This window comes from Prionailurus viverrinus, chromosome C1 (assembly GCF_022837055.1).
Source record: "Prionailurus viverrinus isolate Anna chromosome C1, UM_Priviv_1.0, whole genome shotgun sequence".
In the NCBI taxonomy this organism is placed as follows: Eukaryota; Metazoa; Chordata; class Mammalia; order Carnivora; family Felidae; genus Prionailurus; species Prionailurus viverrinus.
In genome coordinates, this window is record NC_062568.1 from 140,982,478 (window position 1) to 140,996,412 (window position 13,935).

Genomic DNA, 13,935 nt, shown 5'->3' on the forward strand with positions numbered 1-13,935 from the left:
TTTTAAAAGGATCACTCTAGCTGTTATATTAAGAATAGTCTGTAGAAAGGCAAGTGTGGAAGCATTCTAGTTAAGACATGGCAGTAATCCAGGGAAGAGATGATGGTACGTATCTTGAACTAGGGTGATAACAGTGCGAGTGCTGAGTAGTAGTTATATTCTAGAAATATTTGAAGATAAAGTTAACAAGATTTTTCTGACAGATTAGATGCAGTGTGTGAGAAAAAGAAAAGGCAAGTAAAACCCTGGCAACTGAAAGGATACAGCTGCCATCAACTGACTGAGATAGGGAAGGTAAAAGATAAAATAGATTTAGGATGAGGCAGTGGACAAAGATATCAGAAGATCCATTTTGAAAACACTGAGCTTGAGATGCCTACTAATTACTCAAAGATAAATTCAAGTGGGCAGCCAAATTACTAGGAAATAAGCCTGAATTAGAAATATATATTCGATTGGGTAAGGGGCATTAAGGTAGACACTTGTTGGGATGAGCACTGGGTGTTATACGTAGGGATGAATCACTGGAATCTACTCCTGAAATCATTATTGCACTCTATGCTAACTGGGATGTAAATTTAAAATTTTATTTTTAAAATGTGCCTTCAAAAAAAAAAAAGGAATTATATATTTGGAAATTGTCAGCATATAAATCACCAACTAAGGGAGAGTAAATAGAGAAGAGTAAATAGAGAAGGTTATTCTTTTATGCTAAGAGGTTGAGGAGAAAAGGAGAATCCAACACGGGATTCAGAGAAGTGACCAATGAGGTGGGAAAAAACCAAGATTACGGTATCTTGAAAACCAAGTAAAGAAAATCTATCAGAAAAAGAGGAAGTGATCAATTGTGTCAAATTCTGATAGGTCAAATAAAATGAAGACGAAAAATTGAGCATAGGATTTAGAGAAATTACTGGTGAGTTTGGCAATTGGAGTCAGTAAGGCAAGTTTTTAGTTATACTGCAAAGGGAAGACAAAATATGGAACAGAGGTTGGCTGAGAAAAGGGGAGTCAAGAGAAAGTATTGTTTTGGTTTTTGGATGGGAGAAATAATAGCATGCTCATAGTCTATTTCTGCTTAAGAATATTCAAGCAGAAAGAGAAGACATGATGATTATAGGAGAACAAAGGAAAACTTCTGGAACCATGCCTTGTAGGTTAGGGAACAGGATCAGGTGCACAAGTGACCTAACAGGCAGTTAATCCATAGTTAACAGGCAGAAAGGCAAAGTACATAAACACAGTTACTAGTGGGTGGGTAGAAAACTGTAAACAATTAGGCTAAAGTGAACCATGACTGTAAAGTCCAGATATGTGTAAGACCATGGCTCAAAAGTGGTCTTTCGGGAAGCAGTGTTTGAATATTCATTTTTATTGCCACTCCACTAGGTACCAAAAAGCTATTAGAAGTCTTAACGGAGTGGTAGACAGACATCCTGGGGTTACCTTAATTGAGACCAACTATTTCTAGTGACTACTCTATGGCACTAGATATCCTATCCAGGACTCATAAGTGAGGCACTAATTAGCAATTCTACAATAACTGCATTCCAATTAATCCAAAGTCCTCTAAACAGTAGCTACCATGAGTTTTGCAAACAATTTCTACTTGCAAAAGTACAGAAATCTATCATTCTTGGGAACATTTTACAGATATCGCTGAACGGTTTCAGGCACTTTAAATACTACCAAATTCCAAAGAACAGTATCAACTTTAGTCCTAGAATTAGTTCATAAATTTAGGGGGATTTTAAGAGCATAGAGAGTAACATAATTTTCATCCAGTGAAGAGGATTACACAATCCATTCTGAGTTACTGTCCTCATTTAAAAGATTATATCCTAATGTATTTGTAAATTCACGTAGTGGTGTTAGAAGTAGTCAAACAACAAACATTATTTTAAATGCCTAGACACTATAGACAATAAAATATCAAGCATATAATTCTAATATTTATGTAACAAAGGTTTCATTGCAGTTCCATCAGTCAGCATTAGCTACACGTGTCTCTGAAGATTTATAAAAAAACTGCTTCGTAAAAGCAACAAATTGCAGCTCTAACAGCTAAGTAAATACTAAGCTAAGTAACAGTTTTCATTGATTCCATGTCATCTTACATTAGAAAAATTAAGTATACATTTTAATAAAATGACTTACATAAAATGACTTAAATACTATGTTCTTCAACATAACATCCCAAAGACCTTTTCTCCTAATGTGTTCGTATCCTAGATGTAACTCACAAGCTGCATGTTAATATTAAAAACAAAGAAATAAAAAACACACTTATATACAAACCATCTACTCCAAGTCAGTGATTCCCAATATTAAGGGGATCGCATATGCCTTCACAAATCCAATAAAAGCTGTGCATATAATTTCAGGGAATTTATGGGTACCTTGAAGTCCATATACAGGTCCTTTGAGGTTTAAAGAATCTCTAAATTAGTGAAAAACATGGAGTTCAAAATCAATTCTAAAACATAAAAAAATTTAATATATGAAAAAGGAACTATGTGGAAAAAAACTGTAACATACAGTGGGAAATGAATTATTTATTAATATTTGCCATAAGTGGCTGTTCATTGAGAGAAATTACAATAAATCTCTACAAATATATGAATGCTTTAAAGAACTAAATGTAAGAAATAAAAATTATAAAATACTATAACAAAATCTAGAGAATGTACATAATCTTGGTTGGGGAAAGTCTTCAAGAAACAGAAGAAACTTAGTGGCTTAAATTGATAGATTTGCCTGTGTAAATTTTATAACTTTTGCATAAGCTAACAGAAAGCTTTACACTTACAGAAAACAACCACAGGCTTTTTTTTTTTTTTCTAAAACAGAAATAAACTATTGCAGTCGTTTCATTGGGTAATATAATTATGTTCATTATATGGATATAAACAAGGAGCAGACATTACACTAAACCAATTTCTTTGTGTCAGAAATTAGATTTTCTCAGAATTATATTCATTCTCAGCCATAAACGCAATTAAACATTGATATTACCATTTAAAAATTCTACTCAAACTGCTAAATCTTAGTGTAGCGTCAGTGCAAAGCCCTAAGCAGGCTGGTCAATTAAAGAAGCACTTGGTGTGGAATCACACTTAACCTGGGTTCCAATCCTGACTCTGCCACTACTAGCTCTGTGGTCAAGTTATATAACCTTTGAGCCTAATCCCACATCTGTAAAAATAGTCTTCTATAGTGTTCTTGGAAGATTACATAAGAATATCCTGTATGGAAGTGCCTAGTACAGAGTCTGATTATCAACTATGCCTTCTCTGCATTCCTTCCCTAAGATTACTAACTGGTAACATCCGTTTTAGTACTGCTTTTTATAAGACTTTTCTTTTTAAAAAATAAAAACTAGTGATATAAAGTTATACGTTTTATTTGCCATGTTTTTGCAGCTCCAGAGCATTATTATTAGTTCCTTCAAGTGTTTTGTATCTGAGCTCCTCTTGTTAGCTTATTTTTGAGTACTTGGTTTGATCCATATTTACTCTTTCTGATGGAATTTAAAGGTTTCTTACAAAATATAATGAAAAAAAAACCACATTGTTTTCTACCCGTGGCTTTCTACATGTTAAGATAATCCTCTTTTTAAAATAATTTAGGTTGTGTCTATGGAACCCACTTTCAAGTATTATGAAGAAAATCTGAGGCAAAAAAGGAACATAAAATAGTGAGGTTATCCTTACCAGCGTAATGTGTCTAAGAAATCTAAATAGCAATATAACAAAGAATAAGTACAAATCTAAATTTTAATATAACTTTCAAATTTCTCCTAGAGTCATTTTTTTTCTGTAAAGCTGGGTCTTTAAAGAGGCCAGAATATGACCCTGAATGCTGCGAAGTGTATCCAAACAGAAAGGAAAACTGTACTGGCCAACCTTCAATATGTAAGGTGAACAATTTTTCCATCATACAAGATACATATTAATAAAATCATGGTAAATAAATGTGATCTCTCTTCAAAACCGTATGTATAGTTTTACCCTAGAGTTCAGGACTGGAATTATCCTTAGCTCCTCCTTCAACTTTAGTTGCACTTCAGTTAGATTTATCTGATGCTCTTTGATAGACTGCTCTTCAAAATGTTTCCAAGGCTTTCTGCAAAGTCTGCCAAAACTGCAAATAGGAAGCTATACTTGTAACAATTTATTTGCTAATACATTTTCCTTAATATTAATATAATCACCCACAGCAGCATCTAGCTGTTACTCAGTCTAAATGATTTTGCTGCTGCTATTTTATTGCTTGCTTCTCAAAAAGTATTTAAAACAACAGGTGAAAGTGTACCGATAAAAACACTACATTTCTTTTCCATATTCAAATTATAGCCTCTTGAGCTGATTTTTAAATGCCGTGTACATTTTTTAATCAAAATGTATCGCAGACATTCTTTTAACACTCCCTCTACATCCAAAATTCCTACCAAATGCCAAAGTTCCTTACTAATCTGAAAGTACCTATTATCTGTGCATTTTTCTGGTCTTTCACAACTTCATACTCCAACATTTTGTACTTGAGACCTCTTCTCTCATTAAAGTGATCACTGTTAACTCCTTAAGATACTTAAGGATATGGTTAATTTATTGTACAATCTTACTTTTCCTTCCACAAACTTCAATCTAACTATAATTCCCCTTTAGCGTTCCCTCCTCTTCTAAATTCATTACATCAACATTGCCGGGAACCACGTACATCAACATTCCTATTCTTAAGCCCAAAATATTAACAAAATTCAGCTCCACTAAAAAAAGAAAAAAGTTTAAATGCCTGTATGCCTCCTTTCAGTACCTCACTGAAAAGCTTTTTATTTGCTTTCCTGTCCTACCTGGCAGCCTATTTCCCCCGTCAGTTGTGTGGTCCCCTGCTGCCCCCAGCACAAGAGTGCAACTCACTACAGTGTATTTCTTTTACTCACCATCATTCCCAGTATCTCCCTCCATTTCTGAGCATCTATCCCTTCGTGAACCGCCCCATCCCCAAAAGATCTGTCTCCAGGTGCCAACGTCTCAATTAGCACACCCCTGGACTGGCACTGCCAGGGCTTTCGGCAGACTCAAGAAAACACGCAAGGCTGAGCGTTTCTGCCTCCTCCAGCAGTTCCCGCTCCCTACTGAGTTCGGTCTTCTTTAGCGGTCTCCCCCTTGGAATGCTTACTTTGGGTAACCCTTAGGCACGGGAAAGCCCACCCTAGCAACCTCTGCCCCGTGACCTCGCGAGCCCAGCACGCCACTCAAGCTTAATTCACACCTTTCTTGGAGCTTGTGTTCTCGATGCCCCCAGTCCCAGCTCTCATTGCAAGCTCTATCAGCTTCCTGCCCCCGAGCCAGACCGCAGGTTAGACGAAAGCCCACTTGCTCGGGTTGCCATGCCTCCCTGGCCCGACCCCTTCTACACCACTCAGCCCCGAGTGGCTCTGCTCCTTACCTAGCTTCGATCGGGACTCCTCCAGTTTCTGGATTTGGTTCTCCAAGAAGAGCATCGCCACTGCGAAGGCCACCACCGCCAGCAGCTGCAACTTGGGCGGCATCATAATCCTAAGGAGCCCCATGAAACCCGCTGCTCGGGATCAAGACATACCGCGGGGGGCGGGGAGCGGGGCCCCGGAGGCGAGTGAGACGCCGGGGGAAGCCCACCGAGCCGGGAGAAAGGCAAGGAGAGCGCGACAGCGAGAGAACCACCGCAGCGACCCCCCTTCTTGCCTCTCCAGTCCCCCGCCCCCAGGCGCCAGCACCAACGCCGCCGGTGCCCGCTTCTCCTGGACCGACTCAACGGTCGCCCCCTCCAAAAGCCCGCGCAGCAAACACAGCGCGAAGCGGCTGCCGGGCTCTCGCCTCTCTCTACTGCCTCAGTCCCCGACCCCCGCGCTTGCCTGCCTGCCCGCCTCCTTCTCTTCCTTCCTTCCCTCCCTCCTTTGCTCGCGGCCGCGCGCTCCTCCGCCAGCGCTGCGGCTGCGGCTGCGCCGCCCTCGGCTCCGCCCCCTGCCCATCCCCCTCAGCCACCACGCGCACGCATCCACGTACGCTGCTCGGCAACCAGAGGCTCCACCCTCTGCTCCCGTTCCGTTGTGCCTATTGGACCGAAGAACCCCGGAGCTTTGCTCTTGGTTCGTGTTACGGTTGGTTTCCTTTGCCGCAGGTGTCAACCAAAGCGACATTCGATTGGGTAAACTTGGAGAAGGAGGCAGGCCTAGACTGCCAAAGGCGGAGCTTCTTGGCTGCTTGACGAAATGTCGTGAATAAAAGGAAGGAACGCGGAGCTTCACAAGTTTGGGAGCTTAAGAAAATGCCTGGTAGGGGTTATCGAAAGGACCCAGTGACTTTATATTTATATGAAATATAAAGGTATTCGACCATCTTAAAGCTTCCATATACCCTTAGGTAATACGCGTCTCTGCAGAGTAAGAGATTTGATGGCAACGGCCATTAGTAGCCTGTTTTGGATCAGGCTCTGGAGTGGACGCCCCTAGCTGCGGGGTCCTCTGAGCAGTTGGAGACCTACAGAAGATGGTAGCGATGGCGGCTGGGCCTGGTGGATGGCTGGGGCCGGCGTTTGGGCTGCGGTTGCTCTTGGCGGCTGTACTTCAAGCGGTGAGTGAAGATCATCTCCGCGGCATCCTAGGCGCGAGTGGGGGATATTGCTCTGAGGAAGACGGAACATTCAGTACTGAATGGGAGCCACACTTGGAGAGGGTGGGAGGTCTGGGTTTCCTTAGCCACCGCTGTGGCTGGAATGCTACGTGGCTTCATTCCTGATTTGATGTTTTCCCTTTCCCGCCTGGGTTTCTAGCGGTTCTTTCTCCTGACTTCAGAATATCTTGAGTAGTATTTATCTTCTTTTGCAGAGCTCCAGCTAATAACAGTCTGTAAACCACACAGTGAGGCGGGGGCGGGGGGGGGGCCTAGGGGGGAGGCAATAGACCTTGGAAAGGAATGAAGATTGTTTTTAAATGGACGAAATACAAGGGACTACCTACCGTTCCTTGTGACAAGGCTCCCTAAATCTTAGAAGAAAGCCCCAAGTCTTTGGTTCAGGGTACATTTTCTGTTTACTTTTTCCCCTGAATTGTTAGTGGTGTCTAATTCACTGTTAGACAAACCTTTTTATCTCTGATATGTTATTCACGTGCTGTTGGGTACGTTTTAGTGCCATTTGTGGTTTTTGACGTTTCAATTAAAGGAACTACTCCGTGGTAAAGCACAATTTTTTAAATTGATTTTCTAAAATCGATAGCCTTCATCTCGTTTAAAATCGGGCAGTGTTAACTTTTTTATTTAGTTTTTCTCCATTAACACAACAGATGCGTTCTCAATCTTTGAACGGGATAGAGCTAATTTTGTCTTATTTTTCTGTTGGGTTAGGTACAACTTAATATTAGTTAATTCCTCCCAAGAGTCTTGCAGTCCATGTTTTGCTATGTGAATGAATAACTTTTTTTTCTAGGCACTGTGGGAGACTTTACTTGCTTCATTAATCAACGTAATTCTTAAGGTATTTATTTTTCTGAACCTGCTGAAAATTTTTCTCCAAGGAGACCTGGTTTGATTGGTTTATCCAAGGTTTGAGGGAGTTAGGACCTATACATGAAGGCTTCTATAAACACCCCTGCTTTACTTTCCTCAAAGAGTTTGAAGATCCTGGGGCACCTAGGTAGCTCAGTGTCCAACTTCAGCTCTGGTCATGATCTTGAGTCCTTGCATTCAAACCCTTCGGGCTCTGTACTGACAGCCTGGAGCCTGCTTTGGATTCTATGTCTCCCTCTCTCTCTACCCTTGCCCCTGCTCTGTCTCTCAAAAAATACAATAAAAAGTCAAATTAGAAAAAAAAAGGTTTGAAGATCCTGCCTGTTTTTGCAACCATACCTAAAAGGTGGATTTTTTACTTCTCTGATTAATATTACGGTACTCTGTTATTCAGGCATTTGGTGCCTTAGAAATTACTGAAAGACCCCTCTCTGAACTTTCTACTGGAGGTTGGTTTTTGTGTTGGGAGGGGGGGTTGTTTGGTTTGTTTGTTTTTTTGCCTATCTTGGGTAATTTGAGTCCACCACCATGCAAAGATAAGGAATAACATTTCACGTTGACTTCCCCTCATTTCACTTTAATTATCAACTGTTGTGTAACCACCCCAAAACTTAGTGGCTTAAAATAACAAGGATTTCTCATAATTCTGTGGGTCAGCTGAACTGCAGGGTCCAAGATGGCTTCATTCTTAGTTGGTGCTGTTAGCCAGGATAACTTGGTTCACCTCCATGTGACCTCTTGGCCTCCAACAGGCCAGCCCAGCTTCTTTTCATAGCAGTCTCCGGGAGCACTCCTAAAGAGCAAAAGCCGCAATGCCTCCTGAAGCCCAGGAGGCATTTACATATATTTTGAAATTACACATATCAATCACTTCTACCCCACAGTATTTGTCAAAACAAATAGGGCGGGTCTAGATTTCAGGGATGGAGAAACAGACTCTACTTCTAAATGGGAGGAGTGACATACTCCTCATATGTATATGGAAATATACATATCAGGATAGGAGGAATTTATGGCCATTAAATAATCTACCACAGTGACCACAGAATTTAAGTCAGAAAGTTGGATATTTGATTCTTTCCTTTCTTTACATCTCTCACATCAGGCAATTGCCAAGTCTTGTTGATTTTACTTCCTAAATCTGTCTCAAATGCATGCACTTATTGTTAATCCCTCATTCAGGCCACCAATATCTCTCTCCTTAGCAATAACAGCCTCCTGGCTCACTCTTATAATTATCAGAACCTAAATGGTTGGCTTTGCCAGCTTCCCAATTGCCCAACCCAGCAAGTAGTCATTTTAAAATTCTTCTCTTTCACTCTTTGAATCCAATTAGTCATTAAACCCTTAAAAATTTCCAAGCCAGTCTACTTAATTCTATTTCCATAGGCAGTACCTAAATTCAGGCCACTATTTTTGCTTGCCTGGAATTCCCACAACAGCTTCCTTAAACAAGGTTCCCTATTTCATTTTCCCCCTTTTTAGTTCAATCTTTATGATGCATCCAAAGTCATCTTTTTAAAACTTAGAACTGTCATTATTAAAATTCAGTAGTTCCCTGTTGCTTTTAAGGTGGAGTCTATTTTGAACATTTCTTAACAAGGCCTGTTTCACCTGATACGTATTTGTCTAGCCAGGTTTAATTCCCAAATCTTACCTCTACTGCGAGAGCCAAAAGGTAGAGCTGAAGAATTGGGGTCATTTGTTTTAGCATATCTCCCATACCACGCTCTCCCTCACCAGGCCTAAAGTAGAGTATTTAGATAAAATGCAGAGCTTAATTTACATACCATTTCCAGATTTGCAAAGCCAGGTGTACTCTCTCCCTCGCATATTCTATCATCATATCTTATACTCTGTTACACAGATGCACAGTCTTAACAGCACCGTTAACTCTGTGCACTCCCCCAGCTCTTGTGCCAATTAGATCGTACCCAAAGGGAATACAGAGACCTTTTTGGGGGATGTTTTTTTATATTGTTCCTCGTATGTATTCATTAAAATCCTTCTGATCATTAAAATCCTTCTGACATGTGGATAGCTTCCTAGTTCACTTGTGTTTGTTCCTTGCTATCAGAATCCTGAGGATATCTGTAGTTTGTGTAGATTGGTGATGAACCCCACCCACTCCCACAAATGCAGAATGACTCCAAAAATAGAGAGTTCTGAGGAATTCACCCTTGTTGAAATAATTGTTAACTTCCCTAAGGTGTATTTCTGTCTCTTCAGTAATAAGTAGTATTTTTAAGAAAATAAGTCAATAAATTCCTTGAGAATGAAAAGGGAAGCATGGAGGGTTGTTGGTAAAACACTAAGAAGTTAGAAAACTGCATTTCCCAGTTAGTCTAAAGCCGGGGGGTGGGGGGAGGCCAACTAGAATAAGTAGTTGGCAGTGGTAACAATAAGCCAAATCTTTGGAACCTGACAGATGAATGAAAAGAGAATGAGGAAAGAATTCCTTGGCACCTTGAGGTTGAGCTGCTGGGTTGGTTAGAGGATTTAGCTCCTTCTTTTGTTTATTTAAACCTCTGAGTCCTTAGACTAGACAAGTTTTCATCACTGTGCCATTGTAGATCTCTAATTTAAAGTTAATAGTAATGCATAGTTACCAGCATTCCAGTGAGGTGACATCTGGGAGGATATAAAGTGATTTAATCTGAAAATACATTCTGAATATGCTTAAGCGTTAGAAAAGTAATAGTTTAGTATGGCCTACGGGAGCTGTTCTCTGGGGCACCCAGAACTAAGTGGTATTCAAGTCTTCATTTAGCTCATTCATAATATTTCTTCAATATTTTGAAAGGCACTATATACCCAAAGCAGTACAGAATGATACTGTATATCTTTAATTCTGAAACATAACACTTCATTCCCCTTTTCTTCACAGGTTAACATCTCCATCAGTCTGGGGGACAGGATTATAATTGCCAGCATTTTTGTTATTATTCTTTGTGGTACATACAATAATGGTGCATCATGGATTCTTTGAAATGGTGCATCATGGATTCTTTGAAATAGCTCATAGTGAGGGTTTTGAGGGCCAATCAGGATTACAATCTTGATGCTGCCACCTCCTGTGTGCTGTTATCTTAGATTACCTTAACTATCCTAAGCCTCTATTTCTCTGTAAAATGGGGATAATTACTTAAGAGAGTGGTTGAGATTGAATGGAGTAATGATATAAAATGCTTATTAGCAGAATATCTGGTGCTTTGTAAGAGCTTGCTATAATGGCCATGTTTCTGGTATTTATTTTCATAGGATTGATCGATAATCCCATCCCTTTGGTTTAGTCTCAGATTTGAAATCCGTTCACAATTATATGAGAAACTTATGAGTTTTCTGAGACTAAGGGTAAGTTAAGAGACAACTATTCATATGTATGTATAGTAAGTTGTATATACCAGACTTCTGCCTGAATAGGTAATGTTACAATATGGTTGATTCAGTTTCCCTGACAACAACCCTCATCTAGAAAGAAATAGTGATACCAGAAAAATCATGAGTAATGCATGAAGGAAAGAATGGAGTCTTTTTTTAGCTTGTCAATCCTACTTTGAATTAGGGAAAGTTAAACTTAAATGGTTATCCCAAACAGGGTTATCCCACCGTGTCCTTAGAATCTGTGTCTTTCTTACAAGTGTGGCCGATTATTTTAAAATTTAATGTGTGGCCTTAATGTGGCCATTTAAATGTTGTACAGTTTTTGCTAATAAAAAGATCATCATACATTTATAATTTTGAACTCCTATATTATTTAGCATTTGATATTTATTAGTGAAGTACTAAATATGTTCCGATCTCCTTAGATTCAAAGCATTGAGTCTGCAAAACTAATGATAGAAGAGCTAGAAAGTAGTTCATTCATGAAACTCATGAATGTAACTTCACTACACTTGTCCTCTATCCTGTGTCTAATGATTAAAACATAAGTAGTGTGTTGTGTTTTTTTTAAGAAGGTTTTTAAGAGCACTGGAAAGTGGGAATAATGCTAACATTAAGTACCTACTGTGTCTTGGCTAGGAAACTAGATGCTGCCAGTACTTTTTCTCCTTTAATCCTCAAAATTTTGTGAGATAAATAGTAATTATTCGTATTCAGAAATTCATAAGTAAGGTTGCTCTGTGCTGACATTTGAATCAAGATGTCATCAGACTCCAAAACACCTGTTTTGCATATTATGCCACCTGTTAGTAGGTGCTCAATAAATGCCAGAATAAAACCAAATAACACAACTGCATGATCATTCGAGATTTTTGTTTTGTTAAACCTGCTTTGGCAATAACAATTTCTTGACATTTGTTAAGCAGTTCATAGTTTCAAAGTGATTTCACTTTTATTGCCTATTTTAATTACCATGGCTGCAAAACAAGTCACCATAAAATATAGTGGAATAAAAAAAAATTGTTTTGCTTTTAGATTCTGTGGGTGAGCAGTTCAGACAGGTCACAACAGGATGAGTTGTATGTTCCCTGGTGTCTCAGCTGAAAGACGGTGGTCTGAAATAATGAAGATTCTTTTCTCCTATGTCCATTAGTTGATGATTGTTGTCAGTTTGGGGTTTCAGTTGCTATCTACATGGGAATCTCCATGTTATCCCTCTAATTTAGGTTACCTTACAGTATGGTGTCTAAGTTCCGAAGTTGAATGTTCCAAGAGAGACAGAGGCACAGAATGTGGGACCAATAGCCATGCTGTTTCCTTTTTTATGACCTACCCTCAAATTACATAGTATCACTTCTTTTGCACTCTGGTCAAATCCGTCACAAGCCCCTGCCCAGATTCATGGGGAGGGAAAATAGACTCCTACTCTGCAGTAGAGGACTGCCAGTCACACTGAAAGAACATCGTGTGGGATGATGCATATATGTTCGTGTGGCCATCTTTGAAAAATACAAATTAACCTGTGAAGTAGATCAAGCATATCACTTTACTAATGAAGAAATACTTTATTCGTAGTAGAGTAGCACGTATCTTAGGTGCCTCCCATAAGACTGGGATACTTGATCTATTTGAATATTATACACATCCCACATTATTACTGAGATAAGGTAAAAAATGTATAAAGTATCAAATTAGGGTATTAACTAACACAAGACCAGTGGGATGATCAGCATTTTGGGAGAGTATGCCAGCACTACTTAGTTTTTATATTGGCAGATGTCCTTGGATTTTGATCTACCTGGTTAGCTTAGAAGGTTGACAGACTACATACAGCTGGTGGCCCAAATCCAGCTAACCCTGTTTATGTAAAGTTTTATTGGAACACAGACACCCACTCATTTGTTATTTTCTGTGACTGCTTTTGTGTCGCCATGGCTGAGTTGAGTAGTTGCAACAAAACCATTTAGCCACCAAAACCTAACACAATTACTAATCTGGCCCTTTACAGAAAGTTTGCATACCCTTGGTCTAGAAGATGAACAAATTGCAGTCAAACAATCTGAAATTCCTCTAGACTTGAGGCTGTAGTTTTGACCAATTCATTTGTTCAGTACACATGAGAACTAGCACAAGTGCTATTAAAACAGGTAACTTAATGCTTGCCCTCAAAAGAGTTCACAGTACTAGGGAATCAGACAACTCTAGATTCACATAGTACAGTGTCATGAGTGGCACCATCTTAGACCTATGCACAGATTTCTTCCTCTGAAAATTACTATGGCTAAAGATAGGATCTCATACTCCGCCGCCCCCCCCCCCCCCCACACACACACAGAAGGCTTCCTGGAAGACTGATACTAATCAGGTTCTTGAAATAAGTTGAAAAAGGAGCCTTAGATGTAAGAAAAATTTGAGCAAATGTATGAGTGGGAGTTTTATTCTTCCAGGAATTTGTTATAGCTGAAAAGTAGAATGAGATTGGAGAAGTAAAGAAAGGTAGGACTGGTGGTGACCATTAAAGCCACTGAGACAAGAAATGATTTGAGAGCTCTTTAAGAAATAGAATTGTCAAAACTTGTTAATTGCTTGTAAGAATGGTGAAGAATGTCGAATGTGGAATGACTGACCTCAGCAACTAGGTGGTCAGGGAAAATGGTGCCATTTTACTAAAATAATTGGATACATTGGGAGGAATAGATTTAAGCAGAAAAGGTAAGTTTCACTGTTGGAGTTTTTTTGATTTGCAATGCCTGTGGAACATAATGAAGTCGGGTAGGCTGTTGGCTTTGGAAGTTTGACACTCAAAAAGACTCAAGAGTTTTCAATAAGTGGGTATTTGAAGCCTTGGGAAAGATACGGTCGTCTATAGAATATATGTAAAGCAAACAAAAAGCCAAAAATAGAATGGGAAACAGAAGTGCTTAAGAGATGCATGCATAGAAAAGGAGGAGAAGGAAGACAAGCCCATGGAAGGAACAGCTAAAGCCAGAACAGTTTTGAATGT

The 13,935-nt window shown here is 39.5% G+C and overlaps 2 protein-coding genes across 6 annotated transcripts in view; one reads left to right on the forward strand and one right to left on the reverse strand.

The window, feature by feature from the left end:
• Nucleotides 1-5,963, reverse strand: part of HS2ST1 (heparan sulfate 2-O-sulfotransferase 1) — a 175,082-nt gene extending 169,119 nt beyond the window's left edge. Inside the window, exons 1-2 of one of the 4 annotated variants that reach the window (XM_047870818.1) lie at nt 4,943-5,085; nt 4,011-4,143 (exon numbers count right to left, since the gene is read on the reverse strand). Coding sequence is in view for 2 of the 4 variants with exons in the window: in XM_047870816.1 (XP_047726772.1) it covers nt 5,452-5,575 (124 nt within the window). In the remaining 2 variants the exon portion in view is untranslated. Of the gene's footprint in view, nt 1-4,010; nt 4,144-4,942; nt 5,086-5,451 lie in introns of those variants that run through there. The other 3 variants (XM_047870816.1, XM_047870817.1, XM_047870819.1) reach the window with 3 other exon arrangements.
• Nucleotides 5,964-6,145: 182 nt separating this feature from the next.
• The window catches only part of SELENOF (selenoprotein F), a 58,594-nt gene continuing 50,804 nt past the window's right edge, over nt 6,146-13,935 (forward strand). Inside the window, exon 1 of one of the 2 annotated variants that reach the window (XM_047870821.1) lies at nt 6,146-6,614. In XM_047870821.1, coding sequence (XP_047726777.1) covers nt 6,531-6,614 — 84 coding nt within the window. In that variant the 5' untranslated portion in view covers nt 6,146-6,530. The remainder of the gene's footprint in view (nt 6,615-13,935) is intronic. The other variant, XM_047870820.1, reaches the window with a different exon arrangement.